We start from the raw sequence: 27921 nt of genomic DNA, 5'->3' as shown, positions 1-27921 counted from the left end.
TTTCTAAAATATATCATAGTATTAAACGTCATCTTCGTTCATTTTGGTATTACTTAAATTTTACCAAATGGTTCGGTAATTATTTCTTAAATTGTCAAGTTTTTCCGAAAATACTTCGACGAATAGAGAATAATATTACTTTTTATTTAAATAACATATATTATGTAAACGAAGTACTTGTGTCGTCACTAATGGGATTGTATCTAATTCTCTCCCTCACAGTCGGTAGTAATTATTTAAGAGCACATATTTGAAGGGAGAGAAAGGAGCCTTTTAAATCAGTTATCCCAGTTAGCTTTTCCTAACTCCGTTTATATATTTCTATGGCATCTTCATTATTTTCCTTTTTTGTTTTTATCAGTTCCAGTAGAATCATCAGACCAACCAGACATATCGTCCAAATCATCCAAAAAATCTAAATCATCTCCAAGATCTTTTGAAAGGTCTAGGTCATCCAGTCCTAAATCTAAATCATCCTCCTGCTTTTCAGCACCATCATTCTTTTTATCATCACCATCGTCATCATCTGTTGTTACATCTGATTCATCATTGTCTGGGTCCGGGGAATCAAAGAGTACAGTATCGAGTATTGTCAGCTCCACGATATAGTCTGAAGTAAAGATAAATATCAGTAGAATTAGTTTGATCTTGGAATCTCTAAATATCTACAAGTTCCATGTCATACAATCTAGGTCGTTTTCCAGATATATCCACTGATCATCATACTCGTCCATTTAACCCAGAAATCGGGATGAAGCCATTTCAAGTATGCATCAGATTTAACGTCCTACTCTTCTGCACCAACTGGGCTAATGAGAGAGAGAGAGAGAGAGAGAGGTTGGGTTTAACGTCCGCTCGACACAAACTAGGTCATGTCGGGACTACTGGGCATAACGAGTATATGTATTAGACTGATCGATTGAAATCTAATCAATTGCGAGATGCCTTGTACTTTTTGTATACAAATCTATGGGGACTCAACATCAAGCCAAGTTGAAGTGCACGGTTAAATTGTTCCTGGGCGAACGACTTCTATAAGCTTGAGGTTTATCTGGTCACCCATGCCACTGTCGACAGTGGGTCTATAACATAAAGCTGCTACCTCACCTTGATAAGCAATACAATGTTACGTGGTGCTCAATTTGTACACGTTCATACATAGGTCCCACTAGGTATTTTATGGTTCGGGGATATAATATCGATGGAAATTGATAAGTCTTGCTAGGCGTCGGGAACAGGTTCTCTGGTGTCCTTGGAAAGATTCGGGACCGTCGCGAACCATGTAGAACCATTGGGCGAATATTTGTTTATTTCCACATCGCCGATGACTTTTCCCCAGGTATAACACAAATATATGAGTGTATACCCATTGCATCATGGAACTTATTAATCTATCTCTAAATTTGACTTACCAGTAGGTTTAAACAGTTCTTCATATTGATCAGGTTGTTTTGGTGGTTGATATCTGGAGACATCTTCACCACCTTTTAAATGAAACTTTATATAGTCGAGATCACTATCTGTAGCCATTACCGTGTATCCATCTGGTGTAAACATGGGCGTCTTTATCTGGTTAAAAATAACATAATGTCGATTATCACATAACCTTTTCGTTTTCGTTTAATGTGGCTATTGGTATTGACGCGTGCTGTGCACATGGTGTGTATGCCTACCCTTTCCAGAATACTCAAATGGCTAAAACAAATTTCATTGGGAAAATCAGCACTAGCGGAAACCGTTTGTCCCAAAACCGGTTTAATACGTCGGCTGTTTTTTTTAAAAGCAGCAAATCAAGAAGACGGTACATGGTCAGTAACTGTTTGTCACTCAACCCAGTTTAAAGCCTCGGCTATTTTTCTAAAATTTGAGAGCACGAACCTTCTACGTTATTCTAAATTTGAATTATTCTATAAAAACTTAGTAAATTGATTTCTAGAGTGATATTGTTGCTACTGGCTCGACGAAGCCTCAGTATACATTATAAGAACACGTCCTGAGTTTTGGCAATGAAATTCACCTGCATTTAATGCTTAGCTCGATAAAACATTTACTGCTTAGCTCCATAAAAACATTTACTGCTTAGCTCGATAAAACATTTACTGCTTAGCTCCATAAAAACATTTACTGCTTAGCTCGATAAAACATTTACTGCTTAGCTCCATAAAAACATTTACTGCTTAGCTCGATAAAACATTTACTGCTTAGCTCGATAAAACATTTACTGCTTAGCTCCATAAAACATTTACTGCTTAGCTCCATAAAACATTTACTGCTTAGCTCCATAAAACATTTACTGCTTAGCTCGATAAAACATTTACTGCTTAGCTCCATAAAAAACATTTACTGCTTAGCTCGATAAAACATTTACTGCTTAGCTCCATAAAAACATTTACTGCTTAGCTCGATAAAACATTTAATGCTTATCTCGATAAACATTTACTCCTCATCTCGATAAAACATTTACTGCTTATCCCGATAAAACATTTACTGCTTAGCTCGATAAAACATTTAATGCTTATCTCGATAAAACATTTACTCCTCATCTCGATAAAACATTTACTGCTTATCCCGATAAAACATTTACTGCTTAGCTCGATAAAACATTTGCTCCTTATCTCGATAAAACATTTGCTATCTATTGGCTAAATTCAGGTTCGACCCAAAGTGACAGAAATTTGGTGACCACACTCCTAACTCAAGGCTTTAAACTGACCTTTGTTTCTATACAATATGATGTTAGACATTCAAAGGTTTCTTTGTCCCATAGTCTGATACAATTTTCTTCACTCCAGTCGGCATACGTCAAGAAGAATGGACTATCTTTATTTAATACTATTACTACATGGCTGAAATGTCCAGTAAGTCGATGTAGCAGGTCACCTGAAATAGAAGTAGACATTGTGGCTTAATGCTTTGGGTTTATAAAAGGCCAAGCATTGCGTCCTTACGGGTTAACGAATATTCCAGCTTAACGGATGAGGATATATCTGACTACAATTGACATAGGGTAATAAATCTATCGAGTGGTCTACAATTAAAACTGTCTTCAAGTGCAGGATTATTACCTATTACCGTCACGGTTATGCCGATGTTCAGTTCACCAATATGGTAACACCTATCGAAACACCTATTAAACCATATCCAATAATGAGTGCAATTCTCTATATATATTTAACAACCAATATTCTGTATCAGTAACAGATTGTCAGCCAATAGACCAACGACTATTAGTCAGTGATAGACAATATACGACATTTTACCCTAAGCCGGTATTTTTAGTATATGGTGTATATATTTACCCGTGTCAATATCATAAACACGTAGAATATTATCATCGTTACTAGTTATTACAGTTTTCTTATCCAGTAAATACAACGCATCAACGGACACATCAGGGATTTCTTCATCTTCAGTTTTATTCTTCTCCATCTGGTGATACTTAATAAAATATTCCTCATCGTATAGAGTTTTATGAAGCTTTTCTATTAAAAATAACAAAAAAATCCCAAGGATTGAAAACAGAAAGTAAAAAAACATACATTCAGTGACAACCAAAACAGAAAACATATTCCACAAAAATCAGAGAACGTTGTAACTTTGCCACTAAAGGTAAATCAATTAAACCTTAATTTAAAAGCGTAATTACTCTCCGTGTGTCTCTAATACGTTAGATATTTCAATAATGAATTTATTGTCAAAATTATTAAAGGACAATATTGTTGTCAGTCTTTATCACATATGTGATAGAACTAATTAAACACGTTCCAAATATAATTTTAACACAGAGATCATTGCTACGATAGCTTAGTAATACAGGTTTCATGAATCGGAAGTGACGAACGAACGAGTCATCCCTTTATATAACTGACTCAAGTGACGAGTGATAACAGATACATGGGCGAATTTCTGCTCACTAATAATTCCTTCCAAGACCAAAAGTTGTTGTGTGAGACTGTGAGGGGATATCTGACAATTCATAAAAACCATATAGCTAAAACCACTTCTCCACCCTATCCAGCCTCTCGGCTGTCAGATGTACCCTCGATCTCTGGAATCTAATGCAAGTCTGACTTACAGGGTTCCCCGGTTTCTTTTAAAGGTAAATGAATATCATGCACCATAAAGCGTGATCATGGCCCTGAACTTGTGTAATTAACAAAATGATTGGTTACTTTAAATCAAATGATGCAATTAGAATAATTCCACTCACGTGTAATTCTGGTGGTAAATGAGTGACATATGTTTTCGATAAATAACTCTTTTTTATGTGTCAACTGTCAATTACAGACTAAGTTGATTTAGTGCACACTATATATGTGAATATGTTTGAAATTACTAACTTGCCAAAGATATTAATTAATGAAATATAAAGGCATCTTATTTCAAGAGCAAAAATTCTAGCAATATTATTACATTCGTCCCTTCCTTTAAGACTTTTTGCTCGGTATTGGGTAAAAGATCCCTTGAATCCTTTACAATAACCATACCAACATCTGTAGAATTATATAACCATTCATAAATGTAGCAGAAATCTAGAAAATCAACATATATCACCTCCCCCACTTGCAAGATTTATGCTAAATGAACAGGTAGGAGACTCTTAAAAACTGCCATGTACTAAACCCTATAATTATTCATGCATCAGGCAAATATAAATGATTACTATACCATAAAACAAAGCTATGAAAAAAACCCACAAATAATCAAAAATCAAAAGTCAAAAGTTGTATGCAAAAGTTCTCCAAAACAGTTCATCACTGTAAAATCCTATGAAAATTCACTAAGCCTAAACACAGAAAACACAAATTGTCTTTTTTAAATCTTCAAGTGTCCTAATTTCAAAACACTATAACACATCACGTAATATTTATAAAGTTCAGGTTTCACTTTAAATTCTGTCTCGGAAAATGTCAATTTGGTAAACTGGTAAACCATTTCTTCTTGGATTTGTATTGGTCTGTTTCAGCTACCATAGTGTCAAGTTGAAACCTTCTTTCTTTTTCCTCTAAATATGATTGGGTTGTACAATTTTATCCGTCAATCAAACATGTCATTGCCATCAGACCAAGAACTAACTATTCCTAAATCTTTATTTTTAAAACTTTATTTTCATATTAGTCTAATATTATTATTAATATATTATTCCGAAAACTTAAAGTAACTCACTCTTAATTAAAATTAAACTTTATTTAATCATTAATAAACGTTGATGTGTCCCTTTAATTATAAATCTTCAAACTAACTTTGATATCTTGACCTAACTCGCTCAGTAATTTTATAATTGCGTTTTCTGTTTTAGAATTTCCGTTTGTGTTTTAGAATTCCGCCATTATTATTTTATATTTCTCAGTCAGTAATGTGACCTTTTTGACCTAATCATTTACAATTTTGTATTTCGTTTTTTTATAAACACTAACCATTATTACATAAACATTTCCTATCAGACTGACACTAACACAAGCTGAGCTCACACCTATGACAATACCAGACTACAATTTATCCAAAATAGAACTGTGTCACAAATAAACGACTGCAGTTTCATTCACCTAGAACACATTCCACATTATATAAACATTCTCTTTATTATTACATTAGCCAGGATGACACACAGATATGGCCACTATCTGAATGACATCCCATTTTATCCTATATATTGTGACTTTCACACACGTCAAATTTAACACAGTGTTAGAACCTATTGTTTATAATAATCTGACCTAATGTCAAATTACACATTCTAATCATCTTTTGTTAACAATTTAAAGCAACATTTAATAAATGAATACAATATAGCAATTAGCAAAAATATATTAAACGTTTATATTACGTTTCTAAAGCAAAATTTAATTACATAAAATTATATACGGACAAAATTTACCGTATAACTCCACTTTTCTAAAAAGTGTCGTATTCTTAACTTTAACCTCCTATAAAACTCGTATTGATGACTTTGTGATAATCTCACAATTTAACGAGCCAATAATTTTAGTTTTTCCCCAGGAAACCTATAACCAACATCCCTAGATTAACCATATGGGATTTTTTCTTTCATAACCCAACTTTTTAATCAAAAGTTAAATTACAACAACTCTAAGGCCTGGACTAAGGGCCTCAAAATTATATAGTATACGAAACAACAAAAAACACAAATTAACGAATCACAGTAAAAACCACGGCCAACTAGGAAACTAGAGTTAATCACTCACAACTTCATCCTTAGCTCTGCCTTCTTTTCTACTGCAAGCCGGAGACAACATTAGTTCCTATTTTATTCCCTATTCCGTTTCCTTATTATTCCTTAGTTATATCAAAACATTTATTTTTGAAAACCTACTCCCTAAACTTTCTCTTTAACTTTAATTTTACTACAAATTTACTACAGGTCATGTTAACCTGGCAATATACATACCTATAGCCAGTCATATTATATTGTTTAATATACCTATCAATCAAAACTTATGAATGACTGTAATTTATTCTCTATACAGTTAAATTTTAAATATTTAGTTTCTTATCAGATTTTAACTTTAAATTAATAGTATTTGGTCTTTAAACAAATTTAACACATTTAATTTTCCAAACAAAATGTATTTACCCAATTTTTCGAATATCTCCACCAGATTTTTTTTTTTCCACCAGAATTTTTCTGTTGCTGGATTGTACAGGTTTTCTTCTTAACGTCTTCAAATATGTATTCGTCTTCTAAAGTGACTTCTTACCCTAAAGGTCGAAACTGCGTTACGGTATCAAATCGAATATGTAAGACTATGCAGTGCTATGCAGTCACTGGTTAGATGTGGAAAATATTACAGGAGAACTCCCCACATCCAACGTGTGATGCATACTCTCTTTTCTTCTAATCTTCTTCCAAATTTTCTGCTTCCCCTTTAAGGTCGAAACTGTCACGGCAACCAAATAGAATATGTAGCACCATAGGTCCTTCTGTCTGACGTGGAGGGCGTCTATGGAAAACCGGTCGCCACATCCTACATACGACCCATGCATCTTTTCTTACTACATATTCTGTAGCCTTGTGATCGTCTAGAATTTGTCTCTAGCTGTCTTTACTTCTGCTTCACGTTGTGTATTTACTTCTTCCAGTTTCTTAAGACGTTTGTCTTACCAGGAATAATAATGCATAGTTCGCTTCTACATTTTATATAGCATATAACTGAATACAGGTATACAAGCATAGCACAAATTACAATACTATATAGCTAAAACAATTTCTCCACCCTATCCAGCCTCTCGGCTGTCAGATGTACCCTCGATCTCTGGAATCTAATGCAGGTCTGACTTACAGGGTTCCCCGGTTTCTTTTAAAGGTAAATGAATATCATGCACCATAAAGCGTGATCATGGCCCTGAACTTGTGTAATTAACAAAATGATTGGTTACTTTAAATCAAATGATGCAATTAGAATAATTCCACTCACGTGTAATTCTGGTGGTAAATGAGTGACATATGTTTTCGATAAATAACTTTTTTTATGTGTCAACTGTCAATTACAGACTAAGTTGATTTAGTGCACACTATATATGTGAATATGTTTGAAATTACTAACTTGCCAAAGATATTAATTAATGAAATATAAAGGCATCTTATTTCAAGAGCAAAAATTCTAGCAATATTATTACACCATGTGATTAGCACATTCCCTTACCACGGTATCGTTATACTTACTGTCTGGTATACACCACACCATTACCATATAAGTAGACTGATAATCATCTGGATTGTCCAGACCTGGTGGTACTAGCGTATGTTGAAATATCAAATAACGACCATCCTCGGTAACCAAACCATCGTTTAAATATATAGAATCTTTTTCATCTGCCCCTATCATCCCTGGTGTCAACTGATACATCACTTGCTTATTGACAAGATCAAAGAAAACCACCCACTCATCGTCATGTATGGACGCAGCCAGAACTGTACAACTTTCATTGACCTAAATATATACAACAGAAGATTTAAAACATTTCACGCATTGATTGTTATTTAAAGAATTCCGATAGTTTTCTTGTTGTAACTGAAAATTGGTGTATATGTTCCTGTTGTAACTTAAAGCAAGGTTATCTGTTTGTGTAGTAACTGGCGCAGGTGTTGTTGTTGTAATTGAAACCAGTTATAACTTTATATCGAGTCGAGTTTAATATAATTAACCAGCCTACATCTTCGAGCCTCAGACAGTCAAACCCCAGTACTGGCTTGATCACAGACGCGTATTTCAGAATTTGAATGGTTTTATATTGTGGAGAAGACGGGGTACTACTAAATTCGGTAATTGTTAAATACATGTAGGTAAGATCTTAAAATTGTGATTTAACATCTCAGTGTTTCTGCAGCACAGATGAACTCCAAGATGAATCACAAGATGACTTCCAAGATGAAGCCCCAAGATGAACTGCAAGATGAACTGCAAGGTGAACCTCTACATGAACCTTAACATGAATCACAAGATGAATCACAAGATGGATCACAAGATGAACCTCAAGATGAATCACAAGATGGATCACAAGATGAACCCCCAGATGAACGTCTACATGGATCACAAGATGAACCCCAAGATGAACCTCAAGATGAATCACAAGATGAACCCCAATATGAATCCCAAGATGAATCACAGGATGAAAAATAATCACATTATCTTCTAAAGCGGCTTCGTGTAAATGGGCGTCCTCGCTAGAGATAAAGGGACATAATTTAAAGGCGAGGCGGTCCCAAATGACCTCATTGTTTACCTTATACCACAGTTTTCCTGTACATTCATTACGAACTCGTGTGTTGACAAACGTTAGATTTTGTCATTAATATGGAATTTAATACCGACACGGTTCTCTTACCATCGAAAAGGTCACGTGGAACCGAGTTTTTACTAGCGACACCTGGTGGGAATTCCTTCAGCGAGGACGGCCATTGGTTAAAATTTCTACAGGATTTATTTAATCCTGACCAGGTGGTGTCGTTCCAGACTGTTTTAAACATTGCAATTTTACCACCCTTCTGCTTACAAGATCATCAATTATCCTCTCGTATCTCTTTTGGCGTGATTAACATCATCACTATTGTTATTAATAAATAAAGAATACTCACTATGTAATCTCCAAGCTTTTCACCACAGCCTTTGATAATCTCACAAACACCAGTTTCTATATTATATTTCTTTATATTCATTCTTCCACGTGATAGGGTGTAAAAGTCTATCAATAAACAATTATATACATTTACAGCCACGTGACAGGGTGTAAAATTCTATAAATAAACAACAACTATATAGACAGTCACGTGATAGCGTGTAAAATTCTATAAATAACCACATAGATCTACATCCCAACACCCCTTGATACAGACCTGTTTTGGTTGAATTTATAATTGGATCAGAAGATGCTTTAGACGACTCGTGACCTTGGTATGTTCGTATTATAGATGATGTTTGTAGATCAAACAGGGACATCTTTTTACCATGTTGCAGCAGACATCTTATATCATCCACAGGTAAAACAAAGTTGATAGTTGTCACTAACTATAACAAATTACAATATTTATTATCACCAGAATGTATAAGTTACCAAAACGTCCTGAATTACTTTGGGAACCTTGTTGAGCTTACAGTCCACGTTACCAGTACAGCAACGTTGTACTAATAGATAAGTCTGTTATTCACTTATATGTAATATGTGATTGCTGAAGACGAGCGTATCGTCGAAACGTCACATGTAATCAAGCACATATTGAGTATAATAAATACCTCCAAGCAGAATGGATTGGCAGGTTTCAATTAGAGAGCGAAATCAAAAGAAACAGATGCAAAAATAAACTGGTCATCACTAAATTCAGGATTCAAATAATTGTTGGAGTAAAATGTTTTTAATGAAACTGGTTTTTACTGTTTCTGGTTTACTCCATATACTGCCTTGAGGAAAGTTGGAGGAGGGGAAGGGGAAGAATAATATAAACAAACCTTTGTGTTTTTCACCACCATATTTGTGACGAGATCGTAAATCTGTAAATAGTAGGAACCTGTATGTTTATATCTGGAGATGATATACCGAGGGTTGTCAATGAACATAGGTGAACTGAAACATATTATTACATACTATAAAAAAATATACAAAACCGAACGAAAAGCGGAGAACTAAGTGACAACATGATGTTTGAGGGACTCGTTATAATAATAGACTGCATGTTTTCACGTAGCTAAAAAAAACTCTGTGCAGAATTGAGTTATTGGAAGGTAATATATGTTAGTGTTAACTTTTCTGTAGAAAACTACACTGGTATTCTATAGGATATGTTCTTGAGGTATACTTCAACAGACAGCCGATAACGGAGCTCAAAACACTCGTTAAAGATACACTGTGGAAGATAAGGAAAAGAGCTTTCGGGCCACCAACACCACGGATGATCGCCCCCGAACTGGTAGACCAAGGGTTACCACAAAGCGACAAGACCGCCATGTTGTGCGGCAGCACGTGCAGAATCCTTTCACGCGGGCATCTGAGACAGCACGTCAGACAGTGGGAACACACTGAAGACCCATCAGTACCGATACAGTGCGCCGACGTCTCACCAGAGAGAACATCCATTGCCGTAGACCTTACCGTGGACCGCTCCTCACCCCTCGCCATCAACGTGAACTTCTACAGTTTGCCCAACAACACCAGAACTGACGACATAGGCAACGGAGTATGGTACTGTTAACAGATGAGAGTCGGTATTGCGTATCAACTGCAGATGGCAGGACCAGAATATGGCGTCGACGTGGCCACCGTTATTCTGACCAATGTGGCATGGAACGAGGCTCAAAGGGAGGTTCAAGTATAATGGTTTGGGTTGGAATCGGCCTGAACCAGAGAGTGGGTCCTGTGGTGTTCCAAAATTTTGGCCCCGTGATAGGAGGCGGCATCACAGCAGTGCGCTACATCGATCAAGCTCTCAGACCCTCACATCATACCACATTTCGCACGTCATCGAACAACGTTTTCCAACATGACAACGCCTGTGCCCACACGGCCTGAGTTACTCGGGACTTTCTACAGCAGAACGGTGTCAATGTTATGCACTGGCCATCCCTTAGTCCGGACTTAAACCCAATTGAACATTTTGGGATGAAATTCAGAGGAGTCTTAATAACGTCGTACCGAGACACAGCCGATGGATTGCGTCAGGCTTTTCTGATAGTGTGGTTCCAAGTGCCAATGTTATTGACACTCGCGGTGAACACACGAGATACTGATGTATAGACTGTGTACAGACTCTAAACCTTCTCGTAATGTCTTGAAATTGTGCATGTTCCTGAAGCAACGACCGCGAGTTTTACAACATCTAGCTGTTGCTTCAATACCCAACAATTCCCGAATTTTTGCGCTCGTTGTGTTTACACGTGACTAATTAGCATTGTCCAATCAGAGGTCATGGCACATAACACACTGTAAACAAATATGGCGGCCTCCATAGAAAAAGAAATAGACAAGTTTACAGCCTTTGTAGATCAACCATGATTTCCAGCAACCTTGACATTGATCGAACCTTGAACTTTGCAACTCGATTGCCACATGTAGGACATTTTAGCTAGAAGCGCGAGACTTGATAATCCTAACCATATTTTTAACGAAGGAGTCTGATAGGATCACAAGAAAGAGAGAGAGAGAGAGAGAGAAATGGGCTTTAACGTCTACTCGACACAAAATAGTTCATTTCAGGACTAACATACGGTTTTAATTTTATTTCAATAATTCGCATGCGCGTAGGAGTCTTTAGCAGTGGGAGGAAACCGGAGGACCTGGAGAAAATTCACGAGGTTGGACAAGCGACTCAACACCTTGTCACGTACAACCGGGGATTCGAAACAACGCCAATTGACTCAATGACAGGCCTTATGATATAGCGCGCACGTGCTAACTATTCGGCCATACAACCCCCCTAATCACTAATGTGTCAACATACTGTTCACAAAAACTTGCTTTGATCCATTTAGTAAGTCGTTTTCTAGAATGATTTGATTAGAGTGCCTCTCTGATTTTGAAATCGTACATTATTTAGACCTGTAGAACGATCAAGAGATTTAAAAATTTAACAAGAAAACGGACTGTCTCGCTTGTCCACTGCCGTTACTTCGGTAATAAACAAAAAACGCTACATCGTCTAACACATATAACTTTGCTCAGAATAAAGTAATTTGAATGAAATTTTCAATATATTCATTTGTTATTATCAACGTTTGAGCTATTAATAGAAAGGGTACGACCAGTTCTTTATCTAAATATTACATAATCCATCACTAAGCTATCTTTATTTGTTACAGGAAATGTACAGTTGAGACGTTTCGAGTAATTGTTATAGACAAGATATGTTAATTACCCTATAGCCGTTTTCTTTGTCGTATTTTCCTGCGTCTCCTGGTTGGTGACATCGTTATCCTTGCTGCGATCCCAGATTCTAACGATTCGATCGTCTCCAACGGTCACTACACTTTTCATATCCAAAGTAATAACATAACTGACAGACGTAGGATGATGAACAGCAATAAACGTCTCATCTGTTTCTAGATTAAACGCCACAACGTCATTTTTAGCACCCACATACAAATATTTACCGTCAGGAGTAAACTGAAGTTTTTCAATCGATCCTTTTGCGTATCCTTAAAAACGTAATGTAAAAATTATGTATACTTAATTCAATATGTCTAGGTGTGTTTAGCGAAATAATTTTCCACGAAGACAAATGTTGATGCTGGGTTATCTTTTTCGATATGTTTTAGATAACTAATTTGCTGGAATTATTCAGTGATCATAAAGGTTAAAGGGATGGGTGACACCCGATGCTGACTCGCTAGCCTGGAGGTCGGGTGTTCGATCCCTGCATTGGCCAAGAAAGTTCATCCAGATTTTCCGGCGTGGTTCCCCCTTGCCAGTGATGCAGGACGAAGGGCCTGACAAGGACAGCTGTCTAGTCATTAGGATGAGACGAAAAACCGAGGCCCCGTGTACACATTGACGTGCACGTAAAAGATCCCTTGACAGTTGGAATTCGATATAACAGTAGGCCGTAGTGCCGCTGTCCGGGCAAAATTTCCCTCATAGAACACTGTATGGCGTATGCCCATCTTCATTAGCCCAGTTCGGAAAAAAAACAGTAGGACGTTAAACCCCATTTCATTTCATTTCTAGAATAGCATATTTGGCATAATGCTTCTCTCACAATGTTATTACTGTTTATATCTCTCCGCTATTATAACATTATTTAACTCTATATTATCAATGTTTATATCTCTCCGCTTTCATCACGTTATTTACCTCTATAAGTACCGTTAAGCACTTGAAAACTGTTCAGTCCAATCCCTTTTATAACTGAATACCTTATACAAACCCCAATCAACCTAACCCCTATTATAACTGAATATAATACACTATTATACCCCATTCTACCAACTCCCTATTATAACTGATTAAATATTATACATACTAGTTAAAACTTTGATTTCCTTCATAGTTTTTATATCATATATACGAAATTTATTATCGGAATAATTATATATGGCGATATTTTTTTCATCTGGTGATATAGCCATTGCATCCACTGTATTCCTCATTAAATCACCATCCTCATCTTTATATTCTGGATAGATCATTGTTACATGAAGAAACTTCTGTTCAATGACATCAAATATGGCTACGCCGTATTGATCATTATCCGTACCAATCATATACCGACCCTGACCTGAAATAAAACACAATTACGTTCACGCTATCAGGTTAGAAACGCAAGAGAAGACATGGTTCTCTGGACACTACAGGAGCTACCAGTTAGAGCTGGGGTATGTATCTACATGTATTCCACATATTATCAAGAAGCGCCATATACCTATACTCGCCTGGGATTAGAATACATTTTTCTATTTCCAAAAGTCTTCCGTTTAATGCTCTAAAATATATCCCAGAAATAGCAGACTTACATTAGGAAACGAGGAGCGAGCCCAGCGCTTTCATTAATCTATTTATTAACAGCATCATAAGCCACGGTTTGTTAGATTTATTTACAGTCACCAGTTGAAACAAATAGATTAATATACTCACCAACACAAAAATCATATTCTTCAAATGCCATCTCTCCCTTCAAAAACTGACATTTAGTCTGTGATTGTAATTCTCCTGTTATAGCACTGTATACATTTATAGCCTTCCCTTTAAATATTCCCAGCAATTCTCTATCTTCACCAGCTACACAGAAATTACTTTTAGATTCCGTCGGTATTTCATACAGTTTAACTCCGGTCAGAAAGTTCACACCTACAAGAAACTTCGTCCCAGAAGCCACAAGAACTTGGTCATTGTGGCAGAGCTGGACATGTTCTAGGTCTTCAACCCCGATATCATATGATCGTACAAGTTTACCTGACTTCACTGACCAAGTTTTTATTGTTCTATCTGTGGCACCTATAATACAGTTATATAAGTTTAAACAGAGTTGTTATTGATTATATAAATACAATTGTATAAGATTGGGTAGAGTTTTTTATTGCTCTATCTGTCGAACCTATAAATACAATTATTTAAAATTGGGTAGAGTTTTAGCAATTTACCAATACGTGTATTCATCGTATTGGTATTTTATATAAATCTTATTGTTTTAAAGGGACCATTAATCTCTACCAAGAGTCACACCCATGTGAACGACTAAACAGAATCCAGTAAATATATTGTGAGATACCAGAAGTAACGTGTCAAATATAGACTCTTTGACACCATTCAGTCATGGTAGTTTTACTAATGAAGACGGACAAACGCCATACAGCGTGTTATGAGAGAATTTTTGCTCGGATAGCCAAGTGATCTTTTATGTGCACGCCAATGTGTACACGGGACTTCTGGCAGATCTCCACGTCAGATCGTCCGTCGTGCACTAGTATAAAAAGAGTTATGTCCCTTACATGTTACAGCTAATTCACCATCTTTAGTTATATCAAGACCCTGTATATCACCAACATGATTTGATAAACAATATAATAAAGATCCACCAGGCTGTGCTAATATAGTTTTATCTGGTAGTAAATAGTAGAATGGTGAATTCTTACAATCATCCAGTAGAGGCTGTAGACTCTATAAACAAAACAAAGATACAAGTAATATATCAATAAATACATTAATTGCGATTGGTCGGAGAGAAAATAAAACAGGTTCCTGTTGGTCTGAGAGATAGTAATACGTGATGCTATTGATCGGAGAGATGCCCAAAATCGGGATGCTAGTGGTCGGAGAAATGCTGAAGCGGGATGCTAGTGGTCGGAGGGGTGCTGAAACGTGATGCTATTGGTCGGAGAGATGCGGAAGCGGGATGCTATTGATCGGATAAGTGCTGAAACGTGATGCTATTGATCGGAGAGATACGAAATCGTGATGCTATTGATTGGAGAGATGCTGGAAATGATGAAACTGGTGGATATTGGTGGCGGGAGAGGGATGGGAGGAATAAAGCAAATAGATACCTTGGTAGGTTTTAAACGTCCCAGTAACTGTGATGGTAGTTCGTTAGAATTATATTGCAGTGAACGTTGTGATAACTGTAGGGCATCGCAGATAGATTTAATATCTTCATCATCAACAAACCTTTCTTTAGCTGACGAGAAATCATCCAGCACAGGCCTGTATTTAATAGAAAAGTGAAAAAACAATAGAGAGATCTGATGTTTCAACAATATGTTAATCAGTCTATGATCCATAATTCAAGGATGCCCTAGGATGATTTCGCTTTGTTTCTGGTCTATGATAAAGGTAGGATCCAGGTATCATTTAGGATGCCCCAAGATGATCTCGCTTTGTTTCTGGTCTCTGAAATACAGTTCAATAAAATGTTTCCTCATCGATTATATTCCCGGTGATTTTTCCTCGGACACACAGAGTGAAATATTTACATCGTACAGACGCACACTAAGGAGGTTGCAATTCTGGGCATAGGTACATGCAAAACTGAAAATTAATTTAAAATAACTCCTTACCTTAAACCTGATGCTTTTATTTTATGAAGTATAAAGTGAAAGTTACACAGACATTCAGATTTTAATAGATCTAGTTGATTAGCTTGTTGTCTGTGATGAGGTAGATTGTTTAATTTCCTTAAATTATACGATTCGCCTAGTTTAACAGGCTGTGACGTCACATAACGATCTGCTTCTGATGCTTCACCACTTTTAGTTTTAAATGGTTTGACTTTACCTGAAATTTTTTTATAGATATAGCTTAAGGTCTTTTTCAAATATAATATTCGATTTGATGTCATTTGATCATGTATAAAACTAAATTGGGGAGCAAAATTGTACGAAAAAAAACATTTTAATCATGTGGCCGAACGGAGACGAGGACGGGTTCTATACCCGGTGACGAGTTCTATACCCGGTACGCATCATTTAAAATTAAAATTACGCCAGTCTTCAAAAACACAAAATAAAAATGTATGTCGTGGATCAGTCAACGTCATTAACTTACCCCCATGACCGTTAACCCTAACCCAATACAATCCATAATATCGAGGATATAGGTTCCTAGGTTATCTTTAGGTTAAAAGGTCAACCACGGTTATTATTTTCTATATACTATGGTTATGTTAGTATATATGTTAAACGGTCAACCAAGATCAATCAATACCACGATGCCAATCAAAAAGTACCCAAAGTGGCCTCTATACTACTATTATTACTCACCATTTGCCCAGATACCTGAGAAGAAATCCGCTATAACGCCACACATCTTTACTTTAATATTAACATCTGAACAATATCTATCAGTAGCTGCTTCAATGAACTGACGATGATACCAATAAAACACCCGAACTCCATCAGCACCTCGATCAACTTAATTAAATAAAATAAATACTAAATAAATAAACAAAACACCGAACTCTATCAGTACCGCTATCAACTTAATCAAATGAATTAAATATTGAATAAATAAAACACCCCAACTCAATCAGCACATCTATCAACTTAATTAAATGAAATAAATATCGAATAAATAAAACACCCGAACTCCATCAGCACTTCTAGCAAATGAAATAAATAGCGAATAAATAAATAAGATCTACAGCTGCACTGTTTGCACTGCCCTGAACATCCGACAGTAAAAGGGTCCTGAAAATTATTTGGTGTCTTCACTCTTCATTGCAAACCAAAACAAAAAAATATAATAATATATTTTAAAATATAAAGTTGCGAGGAGAAATTAACATCTCATTTTCAAAACAAAAATATTCTCAATTACAACATATAACACATTCCTTTTTCAAAACATTAAATATTTCATTTTGAAAACAATATTTAGAATATATTTCTCTTATAGCAAATGCTTTATAATAAATATAAAAAGGGAAAGCTGACTGACTGCTATTTAAATATAAGATTATGTTATTAATATATCTACCAAAATATTGTCCTAATTCAGCCTTGATTCTGACGAGGAGTAGGGGAGGTAATCGCCGTATAGGTGGTGTCCAGTACATATATACGTCATTTAATACGTCATCATCACACGACAGAATATCTTCTAATTCAGTCTCCGTCAGACCACCACCACCTGGAAGTAAGCATTACGGACAAGTTACTCATAAATGCCAATTGATACCATTATGTTCTGACGTATGGACTTATACTAGGGTGCCCCACGCAGCCAAAATTTGCTCTATTAAAGCTCACCACATCGAATGTGCACACTTCAGTGGCTAGTCAAGAACTGATTTCTGGCTAGACACGAAGCCAAGAATCCCCAAATGAGGCTATAAACTTTTAAAACCGTAAAAATATATTTTGTTAACGATTCTGATTCTGAATAACAGTAATATTTAGCTTCTTGGCTGTTACACATCCGCTTAAGAAAATTGTGTTCATTAGTAAAATTAAATTCTTCTACGCTCCTTCAATCAGTTGGAGAACGGTAGGTACACTGGCTAAAGGGCCTAATTCAAACCAAGGGCACGTAACCTATTTTGTACCCAAAAACGCCCGGATGTAATGACGTCTTGTTGTAAACATTTTCAATCTAATTTATTATCGATGTTTAAGTGGTTATAACTTGTGCACGGTTGTATATTTAATGACTATAAATGTGAGGAGGTAAGTTAAAATTTGTTATATTCAATATTGTGGCATAATTGTCGAATATTTGGAGATATTTGAAGATATTTATTTATGGTGGGGCCCTCTAGTTATGCTATTAAGAAATATGTGTATTTTAGAGATTGGGTCTGGCCACATTTTGCATTTCACATTCCATTGGATATTTCACAAATCTGTGCACCTCGGTTTATATGTCCACCTCGCAGATCCTGGTTCAAAAAATTCCAATCACTTTTCCCGGTAGGAATTCAAGACCGAGATATACTAATTGTGAGTCCAATGTTATAGCCACGCAAAGTTATAATTTGGTGTATTGGGACACGCGATGGCTGTTTTATGGTTCTCGAAAATTGAACCATGCATTAAACGAAACCGTTCTCAATGTAAACGGGTCTGGAAATGGCAGCAGCAGTTTCTTAAAATCAGCAATTGTTATTTGAAAAATACATGTACTTACTTAAAGTAAGATAGCCCAGTGCTCGAGATACAAGTAATTGTCCATGTAGCGATTCAACCCTAGCAAATAAATCATTGATCACATCACGAACTGTTGTCTGTAGGGTTGATACACTTGGTGGAGTAAATGATTTCCATCTACACGCCTCGTCAAATGATAGTTTTAGAAATAATGGTAATGGACACTGATGAAAAGCGTCCAGAACTATTTTTAACTGTGAATCCAGGAGTTTTCTTTGTTTGGTTTCCAGCCATTTATGGAGAATTCCCTCAACGTCATCATTAGATAAAGTTTCTACTGGTAGAAAACATGATGTTGTTGAAAACATCGCCTACAAAATAAAGGTACCGTGTTGTTTATACATGTAACGAGTACGTTATGATAGTGGTCTAGCTTTGTAATAATGGTGTGGGTCGTTTCAATACCTAACAGTTTAAAAGTGACCCTGGACCATATTTAAATGTCTATCACAAGTATAGCTACACGTTCTAATATTGAGTATTATTAATCAACAACCCCACCTTGGCTTTGATTTTAGATTATCTCGTATGTATTACGTATAATCTTTGAAATAATTTAATGGCAGAATTAAATTTTCCTGTTCTCGTTTTTTTTAAAATTTTCTAAGTTGGTACGGATTCTAATCCGAGACTATCTATCATCTGTAGTCATCTCTAAGTTCAAATGAAGTCTGATTACGATACCTGGAGCTTAGGAAAACATTCATATTCAGCTTCCGGTAGAGTGGACACAATCATCTTAACATACTCGGGTAATTTACGTGGTAACCAAGACAACTGACGAGCGCCACCTTTGGTATCTAATTGATCTAAAGAATCAAGAAGTACCAACATTGGTCGGCGTTTCCTTGCATGTTCTAAACTCAGATGAAATTCCTCAGTCAAATCCTTTAGACTCTGCAATAAGAGAAGACAAATATGTATATGTTTACTTTGTCGAAAAGTTTGGAGCGCTTGTCTATCAATGAACAATATTATACATCACTATTGGTGGGCATTATAAATAGTGACACTCTTGTTACACGCCTGGCCACGTTTTATAATAATGGCCCTTAGAATAAATTTATGATGGGCTGTCCGTATTATTAAAAACCGTGCGTTAAATTATTATTGCTTAATTTCGTTTTAATTTGTGTTCGATCCCTGCATTTGCCGAGAAAGTTCGTCCAGATTTTCTGGCGTGGTTTCCCCTTGTCAGTGGTGCAGGAAGGGCAGCTGTCTAGTCGTTCGGATGGGACGAAAAACCGATGTCCCGTGTACAAATTGGCGTGAACGTAAAGATCCCTTGGCAGTTGGAATTCGATATAAGAGTAGGCTGTAGCGCCTCTGCCCGGGCGAAATTTCACTCATAGCACACTGTATGGCGTATGCCCGTCTTCATTAGCCCAGTTTAGGAGCAAAACAGTAGGACGTTAAACCCCATTTTATTTCATTTCGTTTTAATTTCTCAACTATATGCGAGATTAAATGCCCGAGTGTCACTGTTTTATTTGGTGTGAGTCGGGGCTGTAGTGTAAACGTACAGGTGTTTTCACAAGCCGCGTCGTGAAGATTAGATGAAGTAATTGGCTGCCATTCTTGACCCAGATATAATTTTTCAAATTCAGTGTAGTCTTATCCATAGATTGGTGGCCAGTTATAACGTTGTAATGCGTTATTTCTTTATATTCATGTGTTATATATTATTTATTTATATTTATATTTTATATACTGTTACTCACCAATCCATGTTTAATGTGGTAATAATGTACTCACCAGCCCCTGTTTAATAGGTTCTTCTTTATAAACTAGTTTAATCTGACTAATAACACTGTATAACAAGGCACTGATGTTGGAACTATCAGGTGTTGTTCCTAGAAATCTAAATAATAGAATCAGAACAAATAGACTTAACAGGCATCAAAATTCCAAAGTCTTGGGATATTTGCAGTCAAACTGTGCCGAATACTCTTTCAAAATAGTAAAACTTTGTGTACACGTCATGAGTCAATAGGACCTATAAAATTAAAGTAGTCAATCAATTAAATAAGACCTGTAAATTTGTATAACAAAATAGTCCAAACATAAAACGCATTATAATATATATATCATACCGTATAATTATTGTGTTTTTTTCTCCGTTTTTGTTATCAAATGTATTTTTGGCTGCCATGGCAACAATAGATGTTTTACCACAACCAGATGAACCGTGTATTACCAGTGGTTCGTCACTGTTGTTCATCAGGTAATCATCTATAATCTGTAATGCACAAAATCAGATTATTTACTGCCTATAAATTCAAAATACGTGTAGTTTAACTTTCACCATTTTACAAGTGGTATTTCAGTCATTCCTGCATAGAATTACAAACCATTTATGTCCGATTATATTTAACGAACTGAAATTGTCACAATATACCGTCAGACAAATTGGAATTATCCCCCTTAGAAAGTCATTCAAACATATATAACTGCAACCAGTTGATAAACCAATCGCATCGACTATCATCAATTAATCTGGAAAATATTTGTATGATTAAAAACCATGCTGTATGGCCACTGTCACTTTAGCTATCTTATATGACCACTGTCAACTTAGCCATCTTATATGACCACTGTCACCTTACCTATCTTATATGACCACTGTCACCCTGACCACTGGGCTATATTATATGAGTTTAGCCATGATTTATATAGACTTTAAGGTAATGAACTATGAGTTTAGTACGATCTCAATAGGCTATAGTATAGGGTATTGAACTATGAGTTTAGTTCGATCCCAATAGGATATAGTATAACGGACATACAGATAAATATCAACTCACATAAAAAGTGTCTTTTCTACCATGAAATGAATGACATTTATGTTTACAGAAATTGATATGTTGTATAACTTCCTGGCAGATTGTATTATTTGATATATTAGATTGTTTTTCTTGTATAGCTCTCTGTATACCATCTTTTATACTTCTCTCAAAATCATCAGCTAATTTACTGATATACAATCTATGACTTTCTTCTTTAGTTGGATCAACACCTACAATAGAAGTAATAAATATATCAACACCTACAATAGAAGTAACAATGACAATAATTGTATCTACATCTACAATAGAAGTAACAATGACAATATTTATCAACCTGTGTGATATTTTCGGTTATTAGTCGCCTTTTGGATAGATGATGTTATTGGCTCTTTGGTTAGTTTTAGAATGGTTAGTTTGGCGTGCAGGATGCTATAGGGTACATGTCGCCTTTTGGATGTTTTGTCAGTCAATGATATGCATATCAATGGTTTACTGTGATTCACAATGAGAATTAAAATTAAAATAGACCAACGCCCAAGATCTTCGTCTTACCATGTTCTGTCCAATCTATTGTATATTTCTTGATATGATCCTCCGGTAGTTTATGCTTTAATTTATTATTTCGTAAATTCTCTAGAAGTTTTCGAGATTCCAGTAAATATTCTTTCTTTCCATTGCATTCTAAAATAGAAAATCAAGATTAGTACATTTGTTATTGCCTATACACCCTGATGTGGACATATAATCGTGTGTGGTTTGGGATCAGGGTATGTCTGCATGCCCTTTTTTCACATTTGTCGGATGTGTATCGAATCGGCGCCCTTAGGACATGGCTCTCTGAAAATGTCGAGGTTTTGAATGTTGGAGACAAACATATGGTCTGGTGGAAGGGAGAAGTAAAATATTACAATAAAATAAATGAAATGATAATCAAAGGTATAGAAATATAATAGAAACAATTATAAATAAATTGAATGGTATAGTAATAAACCTTTATAACGACTAAGAATATAGCTGGCTTCTTGTTTGTCTATATCTTGTATTTGACGATCAAACCAGAATGCTCTCTGACTGTGATCCAGTATACCCCGGTCTATCTCAGCTTCGGTTACTGTAAAACAAACAACACCAATAATGCATGTTTATACCATTTAAACAAACCCTAACCCTAACCCTAACCAAAATTACAATATCCATGATAAGAATTTATTGCAAGAAAATTAGTAGAATGCGTATTTGTATTTTACGATTCATATAGGATCTCTATGAAAATAAAAGGTATGGGTTGGGGGGCGTTGGAACATTTTAATCATGCGTCCAGAACTAGTAACGTACCTTTACAGAATAAGATTATTTAATATTTAGATGTAATAGGTTCTTGCTTTGTCTTTTTATAATGATCTGTTGGTTAATAACTGTCTGGCTCGATTATTATATGTTTTTTGGGCTGTCTGGGTCGGTTGTTGTAGGTTTTGTGGGCTGCCTGGATTGGTTGTTATAGATTTTGTGAACTATCTGGGATACTCGATCTAAGATATTTGTATATTTGGTGTCCATACCTGATCTAAGATATTTGTGAGCTGTTGATGTATCTAAAGCTTGTTTAGCAGATGTAACCAGAGCTTCTCTCATTTGTTCGTGTTGATTATTCCACGTGTCTTTAGCTTGTTTCTTCTTGTCAACATCTGATGATATAAAATCAGGTAGCTGTGAACTGATTGGTTGTAGAAGGTAGGTAGGTGGTACAGAATTATCATCTCTTATAAACCACCTGAAATATAATAATGTATATAATGGCACGTGTTGATAACATAACATAGTCAACGGCATTAATTAATATCGTGGCTAAGTCGTATCTAATGCAGCCAAGAATGGGTGACAGATTGGTATATACAAAGAGTTATAATTTGGTAAACATTAAGAAAATACTAGACGATCACAAGGCTACTAAGATATGTAGTAAGAAAAGATGCACCGAATCGGGCGACCGTTTTGGCGTGGTCCGCTCTCCACGTCTGACAAAAGACTCATGGTACTACAATAGCTCCAGGGGTGTAGTAAAAGACTGTATATAACTCAAGGAGGGTAATTAACTCAAGGGGTATAATTAACTCAAGGGGTATAATTATAACTCAAGGGGTATAATTATAACTCAAGGGGTATAATAAATTTGTTTGTTTATTACCGCTAGCCTGGAGGTCGGGTATTCGATCCCTGCATTGGCCGAGAAAGTTCATCCAGATTTTCCGGTGTGGTTCCACCTTGTCAGTGATGCAGGATGGAGGGCCTGACAAGGACAGCTGTCTAGTATTTCGGATGAGACGAAAAACCGAGGTCCCGTGTATACATTGGAATGCACGTAAAAGACCCCTTGGCAGTTGGAATTCGATATAAGAGTAGGCGATAGTGCAGCTGCCCGGGCAAATTTCCCTCATAGCACACTGTATGGCGTATGTCCGTATTCATTAGCCTAGTATAGGAGCAGAACAGTAGGACGTTAAACCCCATTTCATTTCATTTCATTTTTGTTTATTACCGATACTAGATACTTACTTATTTAACAGATTTTTACTTTCTTTCGATTCTATTTTACTCAGCAGCAGTTCAAATTCATCAGCTTCTATTTCTCTAGGAAAATCTCGATACCCATATTTATGAGATAAAAATGTCTGAAAATACACGGAGCATATATACTACAATGATTTAACATATTTTTGTGGTGGGTTGGTCGTGACGCTACCCCACCTCAAACTAACTCTCAGTTAAATCTATAACATCTAAATGTTACATTGTTTTTTGTGTATAGCTCCATAAAATATGGAATCACGATTAATAGAGATTTACTGTCTGAAATAATACAATCATTTTGGATTTACTTATTAAACTATTCCATAAATAAAACATTGAAATGGACTGGAATCTCCAACCAATTCAAATACAGTTATTTCGTTCAGGTGAAGGATTAGGAGATTGTAAAAAAGTACTCTATAACTTTCATCAAATTGAGCGTTCATTTCGGTGAATAGGCCTTATTGGCCTGAGCTGCTGTTGATAATATAATATATTGACTTTTCAACTCTGTATATACTTCTGTTTAGTCACGTTCTAATTAAACCTGTAATTAATCCCATGTGTCATTTACAAACTACATATGATCTGTGCACACGTACCGTATTACTTCAAAGGACTAGGCACTGGACGAGTGCATGTACTCACCCGAGCTTAGCCGCTGCTTTGGCAGAGGGACGGCTTGATGAATTTAATATTGTTACATGTGTTCCTGTTGTAGTCTAGTTCATGATGTATGTATGTAACTGTTTGATATTCTGATCCGATGTAAATAATAAGATAGTTAGATTTGTTCCTGTCGTAGTAATAGTTCCAGTATAGTCTAGTCCTTGATGTAATCTAGTTACTATGTAGTCTAGTTCATGATGTATCTATGTAACTGTTTGATATTCTGATCCGATCTAAATAAATCCAATATTTACTAAACTGGTCTACTGTTATCACTAAGATAGTGTTAGAAGATTTACTTACAACAAACGAAGGACCAGTTGATAATTTATTACAGAGGTCAACTTCTTTTAAACATAGCTCTGTGGTCATGTGATCATCCATAGCTTCATTCCTCACTCCCCATCTCATATCAACAATTTGAAATTCATAACCTAGATTCTGACAGAACTCTTTTAATCTAGGATACGTATTTTCCATTAAATAATTCCTCTCATGTTCAGTATCTGAATGATGAAAAAAGGACTCCGATTAGAATTGGTGCAAATTACCCACCCCTAACTACACGTACCTTGACGAACCAATCATTTCTGCCCCTAAATAACTTTCTTTAGTTGGCACAGGACATCTGTGAAAGGTACCTATACATTTACGGTCCCGGGGTTTATTTTGATGTCGACGAAGATAACTGAAAACTCAGTTTAAACTGAAGTTCAACTGAACTTTATGACAAGCGAGTGGGCTTATGAAAACGGGCATACGCCATACAGTGTGTTTTGAGGAAAATGGTGACCAGACAACGGCTTTTTAGAAGATTACCCGGAAATTTCGGTTTAAACTTAATTTTTTTCTACGCTTACTAAGAGCACCAGAAGTGAATAACCTACCTGTAAAGGTACTGCTGGTGAATATTCTAACAATTTTAGCAGTTGAAGGAAAATCTACATAAAGATTCCCTTTTAATATTAATTTTGTATTACGATCTAACTTCTGCTTGGTCGCTGTTTTATCTTTACGTAAATCAAACTGTGATAAAGTTCGCTTAATTCGACTTTTAGCGCGTTTCAAAGATGTACTATGCTCTGCAATCAACTCTTTGTCTTGTTTTGTCTCATTGTGGTCGAGATCAGTCGTTTCGTTGACGAGCCCACTGAAACAGAAAATCAAATGCACATGAATAAACGGGGAACCAAAGCCAAAGCCAAGAATTTTGGAAACTTCGGAATCCACAGAACGGTTGAATAAAATATATTGTCTTGATGTGTCTGTTTCCGGGGTATAGCCTCAAAACCATTTGGAAATATGCACGGGTAAAAACAAAAACAAAATCACAGTTCACCGTTTCAGGAGGAAATATTTTGATGATTATTTGCCATAAGTAGAAACGAGATGAGTGGTGTTCTACTTTGGGGTTATTGGTCCTTATTTTTTAGATGTTAAGGTTTGCCTTCTATACCATTCTATACTAGAAGCGTTTTCGTGATCTCCGGTTTCTTCTCACCGGTAAACGCCCTCCGTGCAAGTGCATTACTGAATCATTGAATTATAATATGTCATATGGTAGTCATGTAATGGTCCAGTTTAATAAATCAATCAAAATATACACTTTGTTAGTCTCGAAATGGCCTAGTTTGTTTTGACTGCACGACCCACAATTCATGATCTTTAAACTTTCTTTTTTTTTAAATTTTTTATTCAGGTTGTCTGTATGGGATTGAGGAACAGGCTGAGCGTATGTAAAACCCCTCTCCCTATATAATTTGTATATATATACATTATTAATGCAAAGTAGATTTGAAATCACAACAACTAAACTGGCCTGAAGCATATAGTTTAAAGCAGATTGATTTATACTTAGACTTAATATATTAAAATAAACATACAATTTATAACAGAAAACTGATTAATTGAATAGCTTTAAGGTAAATTCAAGTTACACCCCTAACTGTATTAAAGATATTAACGGAGCGTAAATGTATATCTTTTATCGCCAGTATCTAGTCAACTGCAAATTTGCCATAGTGTTGAAACACCTACTCTCGATATAAAGAAAAGATCGGTCATAAGATCAAAAAAATATTCATATTTGAGTGTGTGCATTGTTATTCACTCCCATACCGTAACGTTATATACACTTTGTAAGGTTGTTTTATTCTTTAATAGGTTTATTCAAACTACGTGTTAAAATATACACACAGACTTCAGATTCGCATTCTTATAAAACACAGAAAATACCGTTCAGACATAAAAGCTTAGAAAGACGGGATTCACATAAATTATTCTTATAAAATCTGAGTGGTTACAATCTGCTTCAGATACTTGTATACACGACAGTCAAACTACATTTCATTCCTCGTTTCACATAGATATTATAAATATATTAAACCTGTTTTACATAGAATAGATATTATAAATATATTAAACCTGTTTTACATAGATATTATAAATATATTAAACGTGTTGAAGACTTCAGCTCTGTTCATATCTACATACTGTATACAGGGATATTGTTCATATACTGTATACAGGGATATTGGACACCGGTCTTCTAGTATCTGTTACCAGCTGATGTTAGAAAGACATATATACCGAGACTCGTTGGGCCTGTTGCGATTCATGGAATGGTGAGAGAGAGAGAGAGAGAGAGAGAGAGAGAGAGAGAGGGGGGATGGGTTTAACGTCCATTCGACAAAACTAGGTCATTTCGGGACTTAAATATGGTTCGATTTTATTCCAATAATTCGCTTGCGCCCAGGGGTCTTTAGCAGTGGGAGGAAACCGTAGAACCCGGAGAAAACCCACGTACAACCGAGGAATCGAATCCTCGCCAGTTGACTCAATGACAGACCTTATGATACAACGCGCACGCACTAACCATTCTGCCATCCAACCCCGCGGTTTGTATTGATGTGTTTATGTTGTGTATACGTAGTGGAAACAACTTTAACATAAAATATATATTATAATGCTGTTTACCTTTGTAACGTGGGTTTATTGTTGACATGCTGATCCAGGTGATTTGACACACCACATCCCATTTTTATAGGTGGTAGAACAGGTAAATGGTTAAATTCTCCACTTAATTTATATTTCCGATACATCTTTAGTATTGAACATATCCACACCCACCTGACACGAGTTCAGCCATGTTTATTTACATCGGTCGTTATGGTCCATATCGACAGTTAACTGAATAGACGGTCAATTACAACTCAAGTCATCAATAGATATACCCGTCACTCCCGTTCGTTAAACCATTCATTCATATTATAAGTCGTAAATTCCTGGCCTATATATTATATACATTGGTGTCT

General features: G+C 35.9%; 1 protein-coding gene across 1 annotated transcript; it reads right to left on the bottom strand.

The window, feature by feature from the left end:
• Positions 1–125: 125 nt before the first annotated feature.
• Positions 126–27896, bottom strand: LOC126829317 (NACHT domain- and WD repeat-containing protein 1). Its single transcript, XM_050559102.2, has 28 exons — positions 27584–27896; positions 25495–25757; positions 24911–25113; positions 23924–24039; positions 22930–23141; positions 22362–22481; positions 21923–22051; positions 21389–21600; positions 20678–20823; positions 20340–20445; positions 19269–19481; positions 18565–18895; positions 17416–17568; positions 16701–16850; positions 15999–16215; positions 15489–15645; positions 14934–15102; positions 14080–14439; positions 13469–13723; positions 12365–12644; positions 9966–10080; positions 9356–9527; positions 9098–9204; positions 7685–7952; positions 3300–3482; positions 2714–2880; positions 1413–1569; positions 126–610 (listed from the first exon to the last, which is right to left on the bottom strand). The coding sequence occupies exons 1-28, from the start codon at positions 27706–27708 to the stop codon at positions 336–338; spliced, it is 5361 nt and encodes a 1786-aa protein (XP_050415059.2). The 5' UTR covers positions 27709–27896; the 3' UTR covers positions 126–335.
• Between the last annotated feature and the right edge of the window lie 25 nt (positions 27897–27921).

Source organism: Patella vulgata, chromosome 8 (assembly GCF_932274485.2).
Source record: "Patella vulgata chromosome 8, xgPatVulg1.2, whole genome shotgun sequence".
Taxonomy (NCBI): Eukaryota; Metazoa; Mollusca; class Gastropoda; family Patellidae; genus Patella; species Patella vulgata.
The sequence above is the reverse complement of the archived record's forward strand: the minus strand, read 5'-3'. Positions and strand labels throughout refer to the sequence as shown.